This window comes from Parus major, chromosome 7, assembly GCF_001522545.3.
Source record: "Parus major isolate Abel chromosome 7, Parus_major1.1, whole genome shotgun sequence".
NCBI lineage: Eukaryota > Metazoa > Chordata > Aves > Passeriformes > Paridae > Parus > Parus major.
The window spans coordinates 26,820,320-26,841,593 of NC_031776.1; the positions used below are offsets into that span (position 1 = coordinate 26,820,320).

General features: G+C 41.0%; 1 protein-coding gene across 3 annotated transcripts in view; it reads right to left on the minus strand.

Annotated features, from left to right (window-relative positions):
- The window catches only part of SEMA5B (semaphorin 5B), a 266,285-nt gene that overhangs the window by 84,371 nt on the left and 160,640 nt on the right, over positions 1-21,274 (minus strand). For all 3 annotated transcript variants that reach the window (XM_015635333.3, XM_015635337.3, XM_015635338.3), the window contains exon 5: positions 18,671-18,716. In XM_015635333.3, the coding sequence (XP_015490819.1) occupies positions 18,671-18,716 (46 nt within the window). The remainder of the gene's footprint in view (positions 1-18,670; positions 18,717-21,274) is intronic.

A 21,274-nucleotide genomic window follows, 5' to 3' on the forward strand; every position in this document is an offset into this window, starting at 1 on the left:
TGTGCTGTGACAGCTATTGTGCGCTAGAGACCTGAGCTAGCAGAGTTATTCCTTTCCCAGTGTATTTATTTACATCTTCCTTTCCACTAACTGTACAAGACACTAGTATATTCAGAAAAATGTACCTCCAGAAAAAAAAAACCCAACCAAAAACTTGCTTCCTAGATTCCATATACAGGCCAAAAATCTCTTCATCTCTTATTTACATTCACAACATCTTTTTTGGATTAGCTCATTTCACAGAAGCGTATGGAAGCTTTTCTTCAAGTCTGTGGAGAGAAGAACGTGGAGGGACTATATTTCTGCCCTGCTTTTAGGATCTGGCAACTTCAATGTAAGTAAAGCACATATTTACACACCCTACTGAACCAGTTTAGCTTACTCACGTTCTTAGGGACTTTGCTAAATTGGGGTGCAGAGACATTCCTGCAGTGGCTGCTCAGAGGCTGGTTCAGTCCCCTACAAGATGCCAACCTCAATCTCTCCATACATACTGATGAACAGATTTCAGACCTCTAAACTGTCACCCTTAGATTCTTGATAATGACAAATCCATTTCACAAGTGTTCCCTGTGTTTCTATATACTTTGTAGTGTCTACATAATATAGCAGCAGTGTAGATCTACCCTTTTCTGGGCAAATTCTGCAGAGCATTTAAAAGAAATTGATAAATGCTCGATCTTACACCACTTAGAAGAAAAAAATCTTTCGAAGTTCTATAGGCTGGATGCAGAAAAGCCATGAAGAGGTTCTTCCATTTCTATGATGTTTACAGTGAAAACATTTCTCCTACACTTTAGCTATTTTTTCTCTTTTTAATCCTTCAGAACTTCTCCATAAACACTTGCTGTTTTAGTCTAAAAGTGGAAAGTTAAATTCCCTTCTTGAAGCACTGGGTTTTGTCTCCTGAGGACAAGGAACATTTACAGTTCTCCATAAATAATAACTATTTAAATCTAATTTCCTTATAACAAAGCACAGTAGCTTAATACCCTAGAGGCCATTTCTAAAGTTCCCTTACCAGTAATTTATTAAAACTGTGATAAGCATGTCTGATAAAAAGACAACTAATACCAAAAGAACAGAATGCCAAACTTTTAGTTCTGCTTTACACTGCAGTAAACGAATTGCAGATCACTGCCACATGCAGTGGCAGGTATGAGGAATGATCATGGAATTCAGTCGATTCATTGCAGGGAGAGGAGGGGGTTTGGATGAGGGGAATTGCCTTGTGCGTTTTCAAATTATTAATTGATTTTCCTTAAGTGATCTCAGATCCTTCAAGATGTGGTAAAACCCAAGCTGTTTGCTCCATTTAAACCCATAGTACATAACAACAGACTGGCCCAGACACATGGCTCTTCTGGAGTGGCTGGACAGTAACTCAGCTGGAGGAGACCTCAAATGTAACACTTGGAAGACAGAGATTGGCAAACAAACAAAACAAACAAACAAGTGAAAAAAATCCATCAGTGGGTTTCAGTTCCTATAACCTTAATCTCTGAATCAGACCCTCTCTCTGCAAACAAATGTCACCATCTCACTGCACAGGGACTGCTTTTGGCCTGGCATTTATTTATTGGCTTCTGAACACAATCGGTCACTCTGTTCATGCCAGAGGAGAAGTGGATGCTTCATACTGGCATAGTAAGGATGGAATAATCCATCAAAAGAAGGACGTGCTCCTTTTAAGAATGGATATTTCACTTGGTTCCAAATCTTTGGATATTCATGATTGTCTCTCTCATGGACTGTTACCACATCCTTGCAAAGGGAAATGCAATAGTCTGAGGTACATTCCTCTGCCCTGGTTCACCTACTGCACAAAAAAATGGTGTCCATCAGCATTCAACCAGTAGACAGGGAGAAGTGTAGAAGTGTTTTCAGAAGTCTGACTTTGTTTTCTTTGGTTTCATTCTTAAGCCTTGTTGATTTAGAATAGTCTGTCCTCTCACTTTATGTTTCCAAGCACAACTGGACAGAGCACCAACCTAACACCTGGCAGAATAGGGCTGCAGACTCCAGGTAAGGGAGCTCTGCTCTTCTGATCAAGTTATCCCAGCCCAAATGAGGTTCTGTACTTCAGCTGAGTCGTGGACACTCACCCTATTCATGGTCCTCCTGTATCTCAGATGCAAGGTAAAATGCTTCACAGTTTTCCTCCTGTGCACAGCTCTGCAGCAAGCGGGTAAGCTCCTGTACTGCAGTTGAGTGTCTGTGCCTAAAGGCACAACCTGCTCTCAACTGCAAATGTTATTCTTTTAGAGAAAGTTCTTAGATGCTGTGAATTCCTCTTTGGTGGTCAGTTACTGATTTTCTCTCTTTCACAGCTTCAAAATCCCTTGTTATTTACTTGTATTATAGAACCACATAGAGGAGTGAACTGAGATTGTGACCCCATATTTCTAGGCAATATACAAAAATGCTGTGGGAGAGAATTTCTATCTGAGAGCACTTACAGTCTAAACAGAAAACACAGGCACATGGGACGAAGGGAAAACTAGATGCACAGAGAGGTCAACTGACTAGGAAAGGCCACTGAGCATGTCAGAGGTAGAGATGAGCACTGACCTTTGCTCTCTTGCAGACTAAAAACTTTCCTGTCTAGCACAATGAGTTCTTAGACAGCATTTTTTTTGCTAGCATCACAAAATACATCCACTGAATCAGTGGTGCATGAGGGAGTGGGGTTAGAGATTAGAACAATGGGCAAGACTCCATGCTTCCTGTCCTTTCTGACATCTTGAGGCATGTCCACAGTCTCATCTACAAAAAGAAATTTGAATTTTTGTGCTTTCAACTTCCATTTGTCCTGCAAGAGATCCCATTAAACAACACAAGCTCTGTAAATCTGACACTCCCCCCTCTCTGCAGTGTCAGGTAGGAATTTACAGCTCCAGACTATGCATTCCCTTGTCTGAAAGGAGCATTGTATAAGGCTTAACAGATCATGGTTTCCACAGTGTACCCAAACGGAGGCACTGTAGATGTTCAAGGTCTTATTATTAAAGATGATTGTGTAAGGATTTAGTAAAGTACATTTGATACCAAGTACTAAAGCTAAAATGGTGTTTTCTAAGATAAACAAGCCATGTACAGGTTACAGCTTTTTTCAGCTCTTCAGGAATTTTAGTGTGCAAAGAACACGTTACAATGGAGCAGCTGGCTCAGTCTTAGGTGCTGTCAAATTAAAATTCATATTTCAAGTAAGCAGATTGTCTTGCCATTGCTTTAAGTGTATTTTCAGTAACTCTTCTGTAAAACATTTGTAACTTGATGCTGAATTCCATACAGAGGAGAATTTGAGCTTTTTAACATCAGGGAACTTTGTCATCCGAATTTGCAGTTTTCATAGGACCTGTGAGCCTCCACTGCAGCCGAGCACTCCCCATGCAAGCCTGTGTAGATACAGCCTTGTCAAAATGCATTATAGGTAAAGTGCAGTAATAAATGGGGCACCAGGTAGCAGTGGATGGCAGAGCACTGAGAGACAACCACACGGAAGGGAAAGGTCACAGCTCACCAGCCACATAACTCATTGTGAGGTTTTTGTAACTAGAAGAGTTTTATTATACCAGGGATGGGATTCTTCTGAGACCCAAAGGGGACACAAGGGAGAAAGCAAGAGGAGAATGTACATTACCCAAAGGCAAGAGAGATGCTGGCTTAATGGGCTGATTCAGAGTAGGATAAACCTCTCACTGACAGTGATAAGAAGGTTTTGTGGAAGACCCTTAAAGTTAATATAAGCACTAATGCAATGCCACAAGGATATGTCCAAAGCCAGGGGAATCAGTGTAAGGGTACAAAGATGCTGGAGTGTGGAGCTGTCCATAATGATAAAGAAAGGAGTGCACACTCTGCTCTGCCTGTGTGCTGAGCTTTGACAGTTACATATTTGCACAGCAATGTTAGATGAACACGCCAACACGATGCTTTCAAAGGAAGATACAGCTCTGAAGAAGAGAGATAAAGATGGCACTGCATTCCTGTTTCCACTATCTAGTGTTTGTATTTTTATCATTCTATGTAAAGAAAAATGTCAGTCTGTGACAATGATTTCATTTAGCTGGTGATCTACTTCCTTTTGCTTGAAAGTGCTTAACAGTGCAATGATTTAGTTGCAAGTTCTATATGGGAATGCTTATCTTTTTTTGAAAGCTATTGCTTTTAAGCATGAAAAAGCATGGATGGGGCCAAATATAAATTGACAGTCTCAGTAAACTGGGATGATAGTGAAAAAAGACCTTGAAGCTCTCACCTATAGCCAGTTTAGAATGAATGACAACATCTGGAACTGGAGAACAGCAAAGGGGATGTTGGGGAAAGATGACAATGTTTTTTCCTATTAGAGTAGATGGAAAGCATACAGAAACTGAGACAAGACTTTCAGCACACTGGGTAATTAACTGCCACAGTAGAATTTGGTTTCTTGCCATGTCACATTCAGTTTACAGCTTAGGATAACAAACATTTACAAAATGTACTGGAGATTACAGAGACATAAGATTATATGTTAAATCAATAAAATAACTAAATAAAGAGGTTAAAATATACCGAGAGGAAAATAATTAAAGAAAAATTTCACTGCAGTCAAGCACAGGTCAGGAATATAAGTACAGCTGATGCACAGGCGGGTGCAGTTGTCACTGGCCAGGTGGGTAGCAGCACCAGCACGGTTTATTTTGTAAAGAACAGGTTTTGTTTAGGGGTTTCTTTTCTTCAGTTGATACAAACAAGGTACAACAAGTTATTTCTAAGAAGTGAGCCAACGAATGTAGTCACAGCAATGGTTTCCCTTGATATAGTGGAGGCAATTCTTTCAAGGCTCCTCTACCGCCAAAAGATGTCCATCTCCACCCCTTTATGTTCTTTGGCAGACTCGCCATTCAGAACCAAATCCCTCCTTCTTCTTTGTGGGCTCTGCTGACAGATGTGACAAGACTTCTAAGCAGCCTCCTCTTACTGTTTTGCACAATGATTTCTGGAGTAGGAGGTTCAAAACCCCCTCCAATGGACCAGCCCATATTCAGTACAAAATCAATTTACCATGGCTATAGTCTCCTTTGTATTTCTGCATCAAGCAAGGCGATTTTGTTCTCCTTCATTTTTTTTTGCTCTATGTTTCCTTGCCATTGTAACTCTTTGAAACTCACTGCTTATGGAGAGATGTTAAGGGTTCTCCACTATACATTTTTTCATTCCCTCCCCCTCTGCTTATGTACAAATTCTACACAGTGAACTGGGTGCAATTTTATGCACCTGCATTAAAGGTTCAGCTATGAAATGCAATCTTTCCATATATGCCTCAAACTGAAAATGTAATTGCTGAAGCACATATGAAATGTCTGTGTGTTACCAGCTTCCTAAAGTGGGGAAGTCTTGCATTCTTTATTCCTCTCCAGGTTACATCATTGAATATACTTGTTCAGCATTTATTTGTTTGCTTTGAGAAGAAGCTAAAGTAAGTTTGAGGAACTGTCCAATTTGGATCTGATTCTTACAGCAATTAGGCTACGATTCAGGAATCAAAACCAGCACTTCCTGCAGTATTATGGAGACTAATGAAGAACTAAGATGTCATTTTCACTGTTCTATGTCTCTTGTTTTTCTTTAGGGAAATCACATCTATTGCATTGCGGGGGTGCTAATACTGTTTCAGATGACAAACACTGCAATATATTCTCATTAAAATTGTGTAAGAGGTTGAACATGGTTTGAGTCTTGCCTTGGCTTGGAAAAAACAAAGAGGGCAGTGCAAAATTTAACAGATAAATGTGCATGTGATTTATTTTATCCTATCAAAATTCTTTTCTGGTTGTGCACTTATGCTTGGTGTAGTACAACCAAAAGGGAAAAAAAAAAAGGCACTGGAAATCTTTAATTAAGTGAAAGCTGCATTATTGAGACAAAACGAAAGCTCTGAGACTACTTTAACAAGCCAAGGCCAGTCTTGTGCAAGCCAGAGAGACTGGGAAAGTTTTGCAAGGCGGGCTGAAAACAGAGATCCTGACTGAACCACAGGAACTTAAGTGAAACCAGACTCTCCCTCTTGCTCTTCCCCAATTTAAAGTAATAGTTGTGAGCTTTAATAAAATGGGCAAAAAATTCTAATCCCTCAACAAAAAAGGAGTCTTTGTATTTCCCTACTCAGCTCAGCAGATGTATGTAAGAATTTCCATTTGCTTGCTATCACACTTAGAAAAAAGATCCAGACCCTTTTCCTGCTATGATTTTGACATGTACTGCAGAAGCACATGGACTACTCAGCTGCATACTGCTAGGCATTTCTGTTGGAAATGAAAAGACAATTCTGCCCCAGTGGGCCTAAATCCTAGTGTAGAGGTGAAACCCAACACATAGCTGCAAAAACAGGCAGAAAGAATGAGAGGGACCAGTGAGACTACTGATATTTGCAATATCAGGGAGTTTACATTGTGCACAGGCAAGTGTGCTGTAAGGTTCTCTGGAAGGTTTGTTGGCAACACATATAGATTGTGACCTTTAGACTCTCTGGCTTCTATGGGGTTTGGTGCTTAGCAGCACAAACTGTCAGAAAAAGGCCATTTTTGATAAATCACTAATAACTAAGAATAAGTAAGACCTTCCAGAAATTACCAGGCTGGGCTGGAAGAGAAAGTCCTCCATGTTTCATAAACATGGCAATGAAATGTCCTCCATGTTCCATAAAAGAGATTTCAGTATTTTTTATTGTTCTATAGCTATATTGCACATTACATCTCTGCTTTCCTCCATCAGGTGCCTAACGCTCTTCATAAGCTAATTACAGCCTTCTGCTTATTTCATGTTAAGCTTAACTCCCAGTCTGAGCCTAGCCTGCAGTTCTGGCATGTATTTTCCTTAATCTAAGACCATCTGTGCTCCATCAGAAAGGAACACTTAAATACAGAGAAAGTGAAGAACCAAAAGAGTAGAATTCCCTGCCTCCAACTCTCCTCCCCTGCGTTTCCAATTAAGTGAGAAGGCAACATCCATCCAGTCCTCAATACTCTGGAAGGCTCAGAGGAGGTTACATTAATCCACCAATGCAGCAATACTTTTCAGTGGTCAATGAGGACAAGCCAAAAAGGACCTGAATCTCTCAATTTCTTCATATCAAGATCTTCGTAATTCAAATACCACCACATCCCCAGCAACATATGCAGTAGATGAGTCCAGCACTTGATCGGTGTAAATCAAATACTTGTCTCAGAGAAGAACAAGGAGTCAGTTTCAGGAAAAAAAGCAATGGAGTTGATTTATCAAGAGTCCAAATGATATTTCTTAAGTCTATGTTTTATTGGAAGTGCGCTACAATTTAAATCAAAACCGGACTGCAGTGCTAGGGACGATGGCTCTCTGCCACTCCTGTCCCACCACCAAAACTTCAAGTGTTTCTAATCCCTACTGTCCCCTCGCTGCCCAGCCCAGCTGGGTACTGTCCCCGCCTGCTGCCACTGCCAGCAGCCAGAACCTGACCACTGTGCATGGCATTGATCCACCCATCTTCCTCCTCAGGCTGGGAAACAGATGCCTTCAGACTCCCTGCTTGGTCTGTCACAGTTTGCCTTGCTTCTGCCTCCTCTTTTCCAACACCAGACGTCAGCACCTGATGCTATAGTAAGCTCTGCCAAGTTTCATCTCAACAAGGGATGTATTTGGTCCTTCTCCTGCAAAGATGGCTCTGGTGCAGTGTCTTTTATTCCTTCCTCCCAGATCCTCTGTTCTGTTCTCCAGTCTGCTTTCTCCTGCCAACCTAGGATTTATTTTTCAATTTCCTTCAGCTTGAGTCCTACCCTTACATTCCTGCTTCCACCTGGCTCTACCCTCACCTCCCCTCCAGCACATTTGCATCTGACCTCTGTGAAGGTCAAATATTCCATAAATGAGTTTTGAGAATATGCCTTATAATTAAGATGAGGGAATACAAAATGATTCTACAACACGATTAATGCAGCATACTTCCTTGTGCTTCTTCCACCTAATTCCTTTCTGGTGGTTTTCAAAGCTTTCACATTTATCTTCTATTGAAAAAAAAATCTTCTGTGCCTTGTTCTTAAATCCTCTATAACTGATCTCACAGCAAAAGCTACTAAATTTGTAACAATTATATTAGCCACATCCATTTTTTTTTCTCCTGTCACTGTGTTTACCACTATTATATTTATGAAGCATTGATCATTCCTTTCTGCCCCATGTATCAAAATTCTCTTAGGCAACTGCAGTTTGTATCTTAATATTCCCAGGCTAAGTTAGAATTTTCTTTTTTTTTTTTTCACATTCTTAATAAAGCTTAAATCACTTCTCTCTGGGTGACCTTGCAGCCTATTCAAATGGCTGCAGCCCTGTTAGCCCTTTTTCCTTACTTATAAGGAAGTAAAAGACTCTTTTTCTAAAACCTCAAAACCTTACTTTGTCTCCTGTCTTAAGTGAATAATTAATAATTAAAGTAGCATATAGAATTCTTGACAGAAAAGTGTTTCTGACAAAAACATATTTTCATTAACTGTCCCCCACATTCCTTCCAAGCTGTTATCTTTTTTACACAAATTTGCAGGTTTATTCATATTCTAATTATTTTTAGCTGAAGGATACATTTGTATAGCATTCTTGCCTTAGCAGACTGCAATTATTCTATTTTTACATTAAAAATATTTAGAAAACAAGTAGTGAAAAAGAGCTCCATTTTAAACACATGGACATGCTGCAATTGCCTAATTGCTTACCTAAAAAGTGGAGGTGAAGATAACAACTGCTTAATACTACATCTACTATGAATCAGAACGTTACAATTTTGTAGGCTCGCAGTTATGGCAAATCTCCTATATTTACAAATGCATGGAATCACATATAACATTTAGATCTTAAACAAAAAGACACATATTTCAGAGCATTTCAAAAGGACAAAGTGTCATTATCTCAGCTTCACATCTGGAGAAAGGAAAGCTCAGACTAAGGATAGCTGGAATTACCTCTTCACAGCTGTCTGTAAATGAAGCAGCCAGCCCTTGCTATCCAAGCTCTCCTTTCAGAGAATGGAGAAAAAGATGTCATTTTTCTGCATATGCCCTTCCCCCGACTCACCATGCTCGGTCTCTGCAGTCTCAGAATACTCTCTACTTGGTCATGTTAGTGATAAAAATGTAACAGCTAGCTATCACCATGGTGTGGTATCTTCTAGATGAAAGAAGCATTTCAGTGACAGTAGAATAACTTAAGATCATTGTTCCTATGAACTGCTCAAGCTGCAGTGGCACCCAGCAACTAATTTATGCCCTACAGCCACATTCCCTCACCCTCCTCTGGTGGAGTAACCCACCTTTCCTTCACCATTGCCCACCCAGTAGCAGGCAACCCACAGCAGCTATTGCCTGATCTCGTTCAGCGGAAGGTTTGCTGCTGATCCTCCTCCAGCCCTGAAGAAAGGAAGCAAACCTGCCAACCTTCTTCAGTCAGGGTGGCTGGAGATGCCACAGGCATAGTCAAGGTTGTGCCCATTTACCCATCTGTCTTCTTAGAGCGTGGGTTGGGCTCTCCTTGAGCTCAGCCAGGGGAAGGCAGGTGAAACCTTGGAGGCCAAAGCTCTTCGAGGCTTTCAGAGGACTCAGGGATTCAGCTGTACCTGCCATGCTGAGACAGGATCAATATCCTGTGGGAGTGATGAGCAAACTGTTTCCATCTCAGCTCCCCAGCTCTGGGTGTCTGGAAACAGCTGTGCAGGCCACGTCTGTGACTGCTCCATAGCTCAAATAATCCCCTCCTATTAGTCATTCAGAACTGCTGCGCTTAAAAGAAGCTGTAAAACACACATCAGCTAAACTGTTACTAACAGAGAAAAGCAGGATTATTTACCTAGGGAAAAAAATACACACAGTAATATGAAATGAATGTGTTTACTATAAAATATTTTTTTTCTTTTTTGCAAAGACCTCAATAGTTGGTTTTAGAGGAAATGTAAGGTCATTTGTGGGCCCTTGAGAGATGCAAATCAATAAATGGTGATTTTTTTAATGCTCTCATTAAAAATGACTAGATGCTAACAGGGTCAAACTTAATCCTGTGCAGAGAGCCAATGCAAGGGATATGAATCATTTAGATCTCTCTTAAGCTCTGCTTTTAGAACAAAATGTAGATATTCCTCTGTATTCTCAGTCTTTAAAAAGCACCAACCTGCTGCTTTTTTTTTTTTTTAAGTAACTGGCCCATGTACTCCATTGTTCATCTTGTAAAGGTGCCCAATGTGCTTCTTTGTGTTTTCAAGTTTCCCTTACTTCTGACTTCCCAGAGTGCGCAGCTCAGCTGCCACGCCAGGGATGGGTCGGGATGTCGCGTCCCAGGCAGGAGGAGCCCTGCGCTGTGCCCGCAGTGCTGTGCCCTCAGCTCTTAGCCCGCAGTGCTGTGCCCTCAGCTCTCAGCCCGCAGATCTGTGCCCTCAGAGCCGTGCCCTCAGCTCTCAGCCCGCAGATCTGTGCCCGCAGAGCTGTGCCAGCAGAGCCGTGCCCTCAGCTCTCAGCCCGCAGAGCCGTGCCCTCAGCTCTCAGCGCTGTGCCCTCAGCGCTCAGCCCGCAGATCTGTGCCCGCAGAGCTGTGCCAGCAGAGCCGTGCCCTCAGCTCTCAGCCAGCAGAGCCGTGCCCTCAGCTCTCAGCCCGCAGAGCTGTGCCCGGAGAGCTGTGCCAACAGAGCCGTGCCCTCAGCTCTCAGCGCTGTGCCCGCAGCGCTCAGCCCGCAGCGCTGTGCCCGCAGAGCTGTGCCCGCAGAGCTGTGCCAACAGAGCCGTGCCCTCAGCTCTCAGCCCGCAGAGCCGTGCCCGCAGCGCTCAGCCCGCAGAGCCGTGCCCTCAGCTCTCAGCCCGTAGAGCCGTGCCCGCAGCGCTCAGCCCGCAGCACTGAGCAGCAGCAGCCCAAGCGCCGGCTCAGCAGGATGCAGGACCTCAGCCGGGACCCACGGGCAGGCAGCTCCCTCGCCACAAACCCGGGCTTGCTGAGTGGGGAGACCCGGCAGGCATCTCCTGGTCCCCAGGACAGGGTGCAGCAGGAGCTGGCTGTGCTCGCCTGTGGAGCTCAATAGGTCACCGCTCCCAAAGGACTGCGCTCAGTCAAGGTGCGCATTAAAGCCATCCTGTACAGGAACCCTCACTAACCATCGTGTCACAGAGCCTTAATTGCAACAGGAGCAATTCGGAAATGCGTTCCGTGCCTTGCAGTACACCAGCCTTTATAGCTAGCGAATAAACCACTCCCGTGCATAAAAAATATCCCACATACCTAAAGTAATAAGAATTTTAAAAGCATATTTTTGTATAAATCTCATTTTGTATAAATGTTGGCTTAGGTAAGGTGTTGCCTACAAAAAGACGCTGATTTGCCTCTCAGAACATCTGCAGCATTTTGACAGCAGCCACAGATGAGTGAGCTTGTCAGAGCAGGGGACAGCCATAAGCACATGCAGAGCCCCCAGAGCCTTCTGGAGTGGGAAGCAGCCCACAGAGAAAAAGGGGTGCAAACCAAAATATATTTTGCAATGATAAAGAAGCAACATTGGTGACAGGAAATGAGAAGTCCAAGGAATTTATTTTTCTTTTTATTTTAATTTTTTTCTCTTCCTTTTCTAAAGTATGTCTAATGGTCGTGACCGTAAGTTGCAAGAAATAAGAGCATTAGTCTTCATTTCCTACACATAAAATGCCTGACAGAGTTTTATCAAATAAAGAGTCCAATATGCTACTGTTATCAGTAAGTGACTTCAGCAGCTAATTAAATTCTCAGTTTCTAAATCCTGCTCATAATGTCCGCTGACAAAGACCAAAACCCCTGTTGTAATTTTGGCTTTTAGGTGAGGTGAGGATGGGAAAGAGGGAATGACAACTAACAAATTACCCAGGGAAGCAGGCTGGCAATCCACAACTGACATCCATCATGTAAACCTCACTTTACTGTGCAAGCGTAACAGGGTAGTTCCCCTCTGGATGCAAATCATCTCCGTGGCCTTCACTAACTCCAGGAAGGCTGCCTTACTTAAAGTACAAATCCAACCAGGTGCAACTCCTGGATGTCCTCTACAGGGCTGCTGTACCCTATGTGTATGATCTTCCCGTGTATGGGTACACATATGAAAATATATATGCAAATATATATATAAGAACTTCCTATACCATGCCTAAATAGTCACTTTAAAGAGCATTTAAATTGATCATAACTAGACAGTAGATTCTGAGCCAGTTTAGCAGACCTACGAATGTGCATACTGAAACATTTTTACTCACTAGAGCATGCAGTATGTTCTTAACTCAGAGAATTCTCAAAGGAAAACTGGCATTTATTTAAAGCTAAACTTGGGCTTAAAAGCTTTGCTGGTTATAAATGGACTCATGAGCTGGATTCTCTCAGACAGAGGGGATGTTGTGTTCTGAAATCACTCAACACTATGGACTGTGAGAAGAGATTTGCTTTCTCTGCTCTCTGAATTTCAGCTGATGAGTAACATCAGCAGTTTGGTTCCCAACTCAGATGCTGGAGCCCATCACAGAGTTCAGTTCCCTGCAGTGAGGAGCTGGAGAAGTGTGTCCTTGAAGGATGAGGTGTGGCCTTCAGACACGGTCACCTCCGATCTGACATGCATTATTTTTGTCCCTCATCTCTCACTTCACATAGAAATGTCTCTCTTACCTAAGTCTTGGGAATTACGACTTCCACCTGAAAGCTGTAATCTAGCTCCTGACCAGTCATTTTTAGCAAGGGAATATTCAGAGAGTAGATTTTATTTGGGGACCTGAAACCATAAGAATAAATAGCTGAATTTACCAGAAAGTTTTTCCAGCCAATATAAGCTTTATTATGGAATAGCTTTAAACCTCTAGGCTGAGAGTGAGAGGTTTTAGGTGCAGCTTTGGAAGGTGATTTATGAATAGATTTATATGTTAATCTGTTAATAAAAAATGTTTCATACTGATAAAATATGTGACAACCAGGACTCAGCTATGAGCCACATATTAAAGACTGCATCTGCTCTAGTAGAGGTCTTTTGATTATGTTTTTAAATGAGGGAACTGCATTGGCCTGAAAATAAAGAAATAAATGTTGTATCTAGAAATATGTGCTGCATAATTCAAACGCGTATCTGGGAATCTGCAAGAAACAAATAATAAACTGTTTCTGAAAAGTGAAGCTTATTCCTGAGCATTTCAAAATAGAGTTCCTGTCAGGCAACTCAATGGACATAAAGATAGAGTAAGAATACTTTGCCTTTCTCAAAATTACTTTCCACACTGGATTTTAAATTGGATGATAATCTTCACATTCCAACTAGATTGAAGGAATAAACACCTTCAACGAAGTTGGGTCAGCCCAGCCCTGGGCGTGCACTGCATTATCAATGTCTAATTCTCTCATGATCTTTGAAAGAATATTTTGAAAAATAGGAGCAGCTCTGGCTCAAGGATGTTTCTGCAAGGAAATCTGAAATTCAATACTTTCACCTCTCTTTTACTGGCAAACCCCACAGTGCTTTGCAAAGGAATGCTACAGCCCTATTTCACATGTTAAACACCAGGCAGAAAAACTGGGCAGATTAACTTCATCTCAGGCATCCATGGGCAGAGCCAGCAGCATGAATTTGGCCCTCCAAGCCCCATCTGGTACATATCCAGCAATTCTCAGGGATGTTAGATTTATCTACCATTTGCAAGTTTTCTGATAAGTGCCAGGACTTTATGAACATACTGTGAATCCTTAATATTTCTCAGTGAAGTATTTTCACCAGGAAAGATTACTTGAGTGACAATTTCTGCTGTAAACGATATTACTCACTGTTCTCTGTTGATTTTGTTTATTGTATTTTATTCAACTACACAGAGAAAAAACAAGTTAAACTCTGCCACTTCTCCTCACACTTCTATACACTTACAGAGCATGTTTCTCATCAGCAGACATAAGTGTGGCACTACTGAGCCCTAAATAAGTAGAAAATAATGCATTTAATGCTTGGTTTGATTCAGAGTGCTAAAGACAAAACCTGTTCCATTTGTTTCTATGTGACATATTGAGGACTGATAGGCAAGTTTTATTATTATTAACTACACTTTGTTGATACATGCTGTTGATTTACCAGTGATTATGCTACAGTTAAAGATCCCTTCAGGGAGTAGCAGGGAGGGAAGTGTGCAGTTTAAGCAGCTGTGCAGTTTAAGAGCTTCATCTCTGTAGCAGGGATGTTGCTGCTTCTTAGATGGAGGGAAGAAAAACTGGAGTAAAACCATCCTTATCAGAAATGCACTGGATAGATGGCTGCAGTTTATCTTCTTCAGGACACTATGGAACTGTTTTGTCTCTATTTCAGGTTTGAAAAAATGCTTATTCCAAAACCCTAACAATATCAGCAGAAAGAAATTTATTTCAGTAAGGTACAGGTCATTATTTAAGAGCTGATACTGCCTCGGTTTTAGGATTAAAGTATACTTTAATCTTGGTTTTAAGACTTACGTCTCAGTGGGACTGAGAAGTTCATCAAGTTTTGCCCTAGGGACTGGGTAGCACTATGCAAAGTGACCCTTTTAATATAGGGGGTCTTATTTAGAAATGTGGAGCCAAATTTCAGAAGCAAATGAAGTTGTGTGCTCTGTAGCATTTTTGTGTTTTACAGTGGGGTACCAGTAGATCTGTAATTGTAGACCTAGGTGGAACTGGGCAGTGTGGAACTCCACAGGCAATCCTTCCTAATTCAGGTTTATGACTACTAGGAAACTCACACACTCTCTCTCTGCATTTAATCCACACTTCCATTTATGTCTTTAGGAAAAAAATATTTTGATAAAGCATATTTTGATCTCAAATTTTTTTTCTTTCTTAGGTGAAATAACTTATGTCTTCCTAACAGTTTTGCAATGGGTGCACTTATTTATTCTTTCACAATATGCTAAAATACAGTACGAACTCCTGAAGTATTTTAAATACTTAAATAATTAAATTACTATTAGCCTGACATACCAGCACACAAACTTCACTGCTTTAAGAGCTGCTTAAAAACTTTTTTTAGAAGACATCTTCCATCAAAACAAACAATTGAAAACAAAATATTTTATGAAATTCTAACATTTTCTATTACACTTACCAGATGAGAGTCCAGAAAGACACCTTAGATCCACAGAAAAGGGAAAAGTAAAGGAAAAGAAGAAAGAGGACAGGAAAATGAAAAGGAAAGGGAAAGAGGAAGAGAAAGGGAGAGGGGAAGGGGGAAAAGGATGCCCCAAACAAACAAGGACAATTGTTTGGGATGACAGAAATGCACACTTAAATGCTCTTTTTTGATGTTTCAGAAAAAAACTTGACCCAGAGTATTTTCATGCCAATTAACCACATCTATCTCATTCTCCTTCAGATTTTACAAAAATGTCAGAGAGGCTTGTTGTCATCTCAGTGCAAAAAGGCTGGAAATCTTTTTATCTCAAATAGGTTGGAAAAATAATTTCCTACTCAGTTTAAATGAGAACTAAGAATCCAGGTAAAATCACAGTGAGCAGGGGGTAAGCGCTGTACTGTGATTTATGAAATGCCAGCCAAATAGCCTGCTTTTAATACACACCCCAGAACAGCATTCCTTGCTAAGAAATCCCAATCAGTATTGTGAAGTTTAAAAATTTTTTCTTAAAGGCTTATGTTTTTAAAATGACCCTTCCACCTACTCTATTAATTACCAACTCCAGTATAAAACTGACTTTTCTATGGCTTCACCATGAAAGCTGCAGATTAGGAGCTAGCCTTATTTCAATCCATGTATAAATTGAACAGCATGCTCTCCAAGTGCACATAATGTAAAAGAAGTGTTCTATAAAGTGTATAATAATGAGAGTTTACAATACATATAAGACAATAATTTAAAGATAGACATGAAACAGAGATTTTGTTTAAAAGAGATGTTAAAGATTTAAGGAAGAGTATCCATTTTAAAACTGTGCTTCTTGACTGGGCAAGAATTTGAACACCACATGCCAAAGTTTTCAATATTAAGAGGTGCTTTTGGATACCCCATGCTAAGGTGATGATTTTCAGTAATTCTTTAATAAGGTGCTTCAATTTTGGCAAGAAAAAGAGGTAGATAAAATCACAAAATATCTGGGTCATAACTTCCTTATGGATACTGAAGATCAGCCGAAGATGTTTTTCAGAAAAGCATTAACCACCACCAAAGGTCCCATGCAACTAAAACTCATTTGGTGAAAAGCTTCACAGGTTCCAAAAGGCATTTCTGAAACACGGTTTGGAAACAAAGAGAGGAGGAAAAATCTCTGAGAAGTTGGGGCAATTGGTTCTGTGAAGCAGGAAATGAGCTTGTTCTGCGTCACTTTTTGCTCCACTCCACTCACTAGCTCTCCTGTGATGGATTAGCGCCTTGGAGAAACAACCTCAGCAGAACCAACAGAAAATTCTAAGTGTGGAGGAAACAACAACACATGGTGGAGCAGATGAGAGATAAGAAAGGAAAAGAATTGACCCCTTATTATAATGGGGCCCAAGAGCTGACACATCCCAAAATCAATCTCTCTTCCTTCACTCCCCTGAAATTAAAATCATATAGGGTAATGCTGTCTTTTTTACACAATTCTTAACCAATAACTTCCCAGTTAATACTAATTTTTTTCTTTTAGTTTATTGCAATTCCAAGACAGTAACTTCCTAGCTATACTATGTGGCATGCCTCTTTCCCACAGGAACCTTGCAGCCTCAGGATACAGCACAAGAACACTTGAGAAAAAACAGCTTTATACTTTATCGAACCATGCTTAGAGGGTTACATTCCTCTCACTGCCAGGCTTTGTCCCACAGCCAACATATCCTGATGTCTCCATAGACCATGCTCCTCATGTTTCTGCCCTCACCTCATGGAAGTAGAAATGCAAGAGAGCAGATATCTGTCAGCACAAACCTGCACTGTGAAGTAGTTTTAGCACCACTGGCAGGATGACAATGAGGTTGCATGAGCAGAAATAAATCAGAATACAATCTTAAGATGAAAAACTATCCGGATTCAGGCCTGGCAAGACCCACACTGTATTTTATTTACAAGCAAAGAGGAGATACAAAATAATGCAAATTAACATTGTGATTATTTCTTGAACTGCATTCTCACCTCTGTAGAACTAAATGCAAGTTCCTTACATTTCTTGCCTCACTTTCTGATCTGACCTTTAAAATGATGCACAGAGAAGAGAAGGTGGTGCCTTTAAACTGCATCAAGAGCTTTATGGAGACAAGCCAAGCAGCTACTTAGGCAACCATTAGGTCGGGAAACAATCACTTCCATCATTCCCAACACGTGTGTCAACATAATTCCATGCTCTCTTTGTCATGCAAAAAGTCTTGGCAAAGTAACCGGATACACCCAGAAAGCAGGAGCGAACTAAGCTCATTATGTTAACCGGAGATCCCACAGCAACCTCCAGTGCCATAGAAGGAGACTTCCCATGTTTTGCAGTGCAGAAAAGGAAACTCACTGCACTGAGGAGGGCCAAGCCTGGCTTCAGAAGTGCATGAGGGAGATTCACAATTGGGTTTTGCGGAAGGGGATCTCTGACAAGCACCAGAGGATGTGTCAGGCAGTGTGATAACAGGCTTTGCAGAAGGTATGACACCTCTCATAACTACGGAGACTTCCCTCTCCTGTGTCATTGGAAACCTTCCAGCCATGCTAATATGGCTCTGCAAAAGGGAAGGCACTGCCAAATGGGAGTAGCAGCTTCTCTAACTCTTTATTGTTGTCATTGGTAACTTGGGACTTTGTTTTCCTTTTAAAGGAAGATTCAATGCATTTTACAACCATTAAACATCTTTTCTTCTCTCCAGCTATACTTGTAACTCTTCCTAACAGCAGAAGGCTTGTGCCCTTCAGAATGGCTGGCAGTACTACTCTAATGGCTTCTTTGTGTGGTCAGGTACAGGAGCAAGGCCTCTTAGTCTGTCTGAAAAAATGCTGAATACTTCTTTGGTGATCTAGCAACTGTAGAAGATGGTAAGTATCCCAGAGCATAAGTGTTAATTTATTTCAAGACAAACAGCTGATGTTTTCATTAACAATTTTTGCTGCATCCTTCAATTCCAGATTCAGTACAGTGAGAGTAGTCATAATTGTGCTGGATTATTTTCAAGCCTTTTCAAACTTCAGCTGCTTTACCTTGGTAAAGACAATGGTAACACACATTTTCAACCCCTTTTGCCTCTTGAATGCTTGCAAGTCCGATCATGGTTTTAGTAATGCATTCAGCAAAACACAGCTCCACAACAATCCATGTTCACAAAGGCCTACAAGGGCTAAAATGAGGAAGGATGAGAATAGTAAAACCTTCTCCAGCAGGACAGCTCTAAAGAAAGCCAAGGATTTCTATTGATTGTTGTGTTTAAGCCTGTATCAGTTACACTACGTGCTTAAGATGCCATTACCACACAAACACTTGAGAATCAAAACCAGAGAGCACCATCCAAGTGGGCAAGCATAGCAGAACCCTTCCCCCAGCATTATCACTGGAGTGGGAATAAGCATTTGGTTCTGATTTTGTCTTCTCCCTCAGTTCCACCACTTTGGGCAAATTTACACTATATAGGATTCTGAAAATGTACACCAAATATTACAGAACTTTCATTAACAAGTCAAATAAAATAAGAGAGTAAAAAGTGAACATACCTGAATAAGAGAAACGTTGTGTAGACTAAGTCTGAAGAGGTAGTTCCTGCATGAACAAGCAGAAAAATTACAAACTATTAGGCTTCCAAGGAAGGAAGGGAAAAATTATTAAAGCAAGTAATAGTTTTTGGTCATTCACATCTACAAACAAAAGGTTTTCCTGGACTCCTCTCCAGAGAATACAAAAGCAGTTATATGTCTGTTCACTGACTTGTTCATCAGTATCTTAGTGAACCTGGTAGCTAAGCTCTGAGCAGGTCCTGGTATTAAATACTCCAGAATCCATAATGAAGAACCACAATGAAAGGCCCACCACAAAGGGCCATTTGCAACCTCTCAGCAGGCATTAGTTGAAGTCCGTATGGGCTGCAGTCATGTTTTTCACTGAATTCTGAGAAAACTGGGATTGGACAGAAGCCAGCTGGAGCAGAGCTGACTTCCTAGTATGCTCCCCAAACCTATTCTTGTGGGAGTTCCCATTCAGGACTTCATGGAAGAGAAGAGAGCAGATACTTCTCAGTGGAATCTCTCTGCACAGAAAATCAGCAGGGAAGTCAAGGCAGTGACTGCAGATATTCCCAATCCTCCTGTCATCGTCTCTTCACAGACAAAGCAAGGGAATTCCTGACAGAAGTCACTGTAGCATGAGATACCACATATCAGCTGAGCTCCTGTCACCCTTCTGAATGTTCATATCCCATCACAAATAGGAGACAACACATATTTGCATAAACAGATAAGGCTTAGTTAACAGGATTTATCTCACATTTTTGCTTGCTAAGACAACGCAGTCCAGGAATCAGCTGAGATATTAAGCCATACAGACTGGATTGTATGCTTGACACTTTTGGCCACATCTAATTTTGGTTTTTTGCATCCCATCTGTCAGAAGGTCTAAAGAGCTGTGATCCTTTTCCAACATCACTGACACCACAGTCTCCCAGAGAATACACATTTATATCATGCAAGGTGAATTGAACTATACTTCTGGAAGTGGCTCTGTTTAAGTGGTAGAAAGTGCAGCTTTGATGATATAAGTTCATCTGCTCTAGAAATGCCGGTATACAGACATTCCCCCACCTAGTGAAAATGCAAGTTCCAGTCCTAGGTCAGTTACCCCAGAGGAAAGAGTCCATAGTGATGAAAAGGTTCTAAGCACTCTTCTGAGGAGTCTTCTTTAGGGTCAGTACAGCAGCACACCCTGACCAGGCAAAGAAAGTAATTCAAATTTTGATAGTGAGAAATTCATATTGGGTCACAATGACCATGACAAGGCTTGAGCAATTTTTCCTTCTGTTATGTATCACTTGTGTATCATCTAAGTCATAAGAACAGAGTTGCCTGTGTACTTTGTCCCAGTTCTATAAATAAATCAAAAGCTCTCAAATGCTGCTGACTGTTAATAAAGAAGGATGGGGACAAGGATGATGGGGAACTTGGGAAGTCAAACTCCTCATAACAAATCTTCAGCTGATATAGCTGTGACTTGCTCTTGACTTGCACCATTGTATTCTGTACTGGCAGTGGTTACCCAGAGAAGAATGAGATCCATAGCAATATCTGAAGAAGATATATCAATGATTATTGTACCTCCTATAAGTACACAGAGAAGTATACAGACACACACACACACACAGAGGAGATCTCCATTCTCTCTCCTAGTCCTGAAGTCACTGAAGATCCAGAAGTTTTTTTGTACAGTCTGAAACTCTCTTCTGTCTCAAAGGGCTGCCTACTTTGCCCCCCAAAAACTGTTAACTCTTCAGCATCAGCATCAGACTTAAATAAAGGTGCATGCAGCAGGCCAGAAGCACTAAGCTACACACAGATAAAATTTCACAATGAAGGTAAATTCTCATCCAGTGATGGATCTGACTGCTCCCTTAGAACACCACATAGATACTCACACCAAAATATTAATGCAACTCCAGGACATGAGATATCATGGAATAAGCCTTCTGCTGGGGAAGGCCTGCAATCTCACAATACCCTCAGGAAAAAAAAGTTCTCATAACGAGGGACTTGAAGTTTCTCTCCTGTTGTTAAGCATGCTATTTAAATGCATTGATTTTGGAAGTCTTATAATGCAGATTTCAGCTCCTTGTTCTAGGTTTGCAAAAAGCTGGACAGTTTGACTAGGTAATAAGTTTTAATATTAGGGTTTGGTTTTTTGTGGTTTTTTTTTCCCTGATAGCACTGCAGAACAAATTTAACCAAAAATATCTTTAATGAAAGAGACATATCCAAGGGACACAATTTTCATTGCACTCAGCCAAAACAGATGCAGACAGGGATAGTGTCCATTTCAATAAAGCCAGTCTGTTCTCTCAGTGACTGCTATGTAGGACAAAGCCACTCGGGTGTCTGAGACCTAAACCAGGCAGGAACATAGTGCTAATGTGAATAGCACAACAATCTTCCGAAACTAACTAACCTTAGCTCTCTAAGTCTGACCTTGGGGCTTTCTTACATAAAAGAGGGTTTCCCTATGTTTTTATCAGCTTGTCTTACCTGGTGTCTGTACAGGCACTGACAATTTCTTTTTGTTTATTTGTTTGATCCTTTTCACATCTTTCCAACAGCAATACAAACACTTATAGGCAA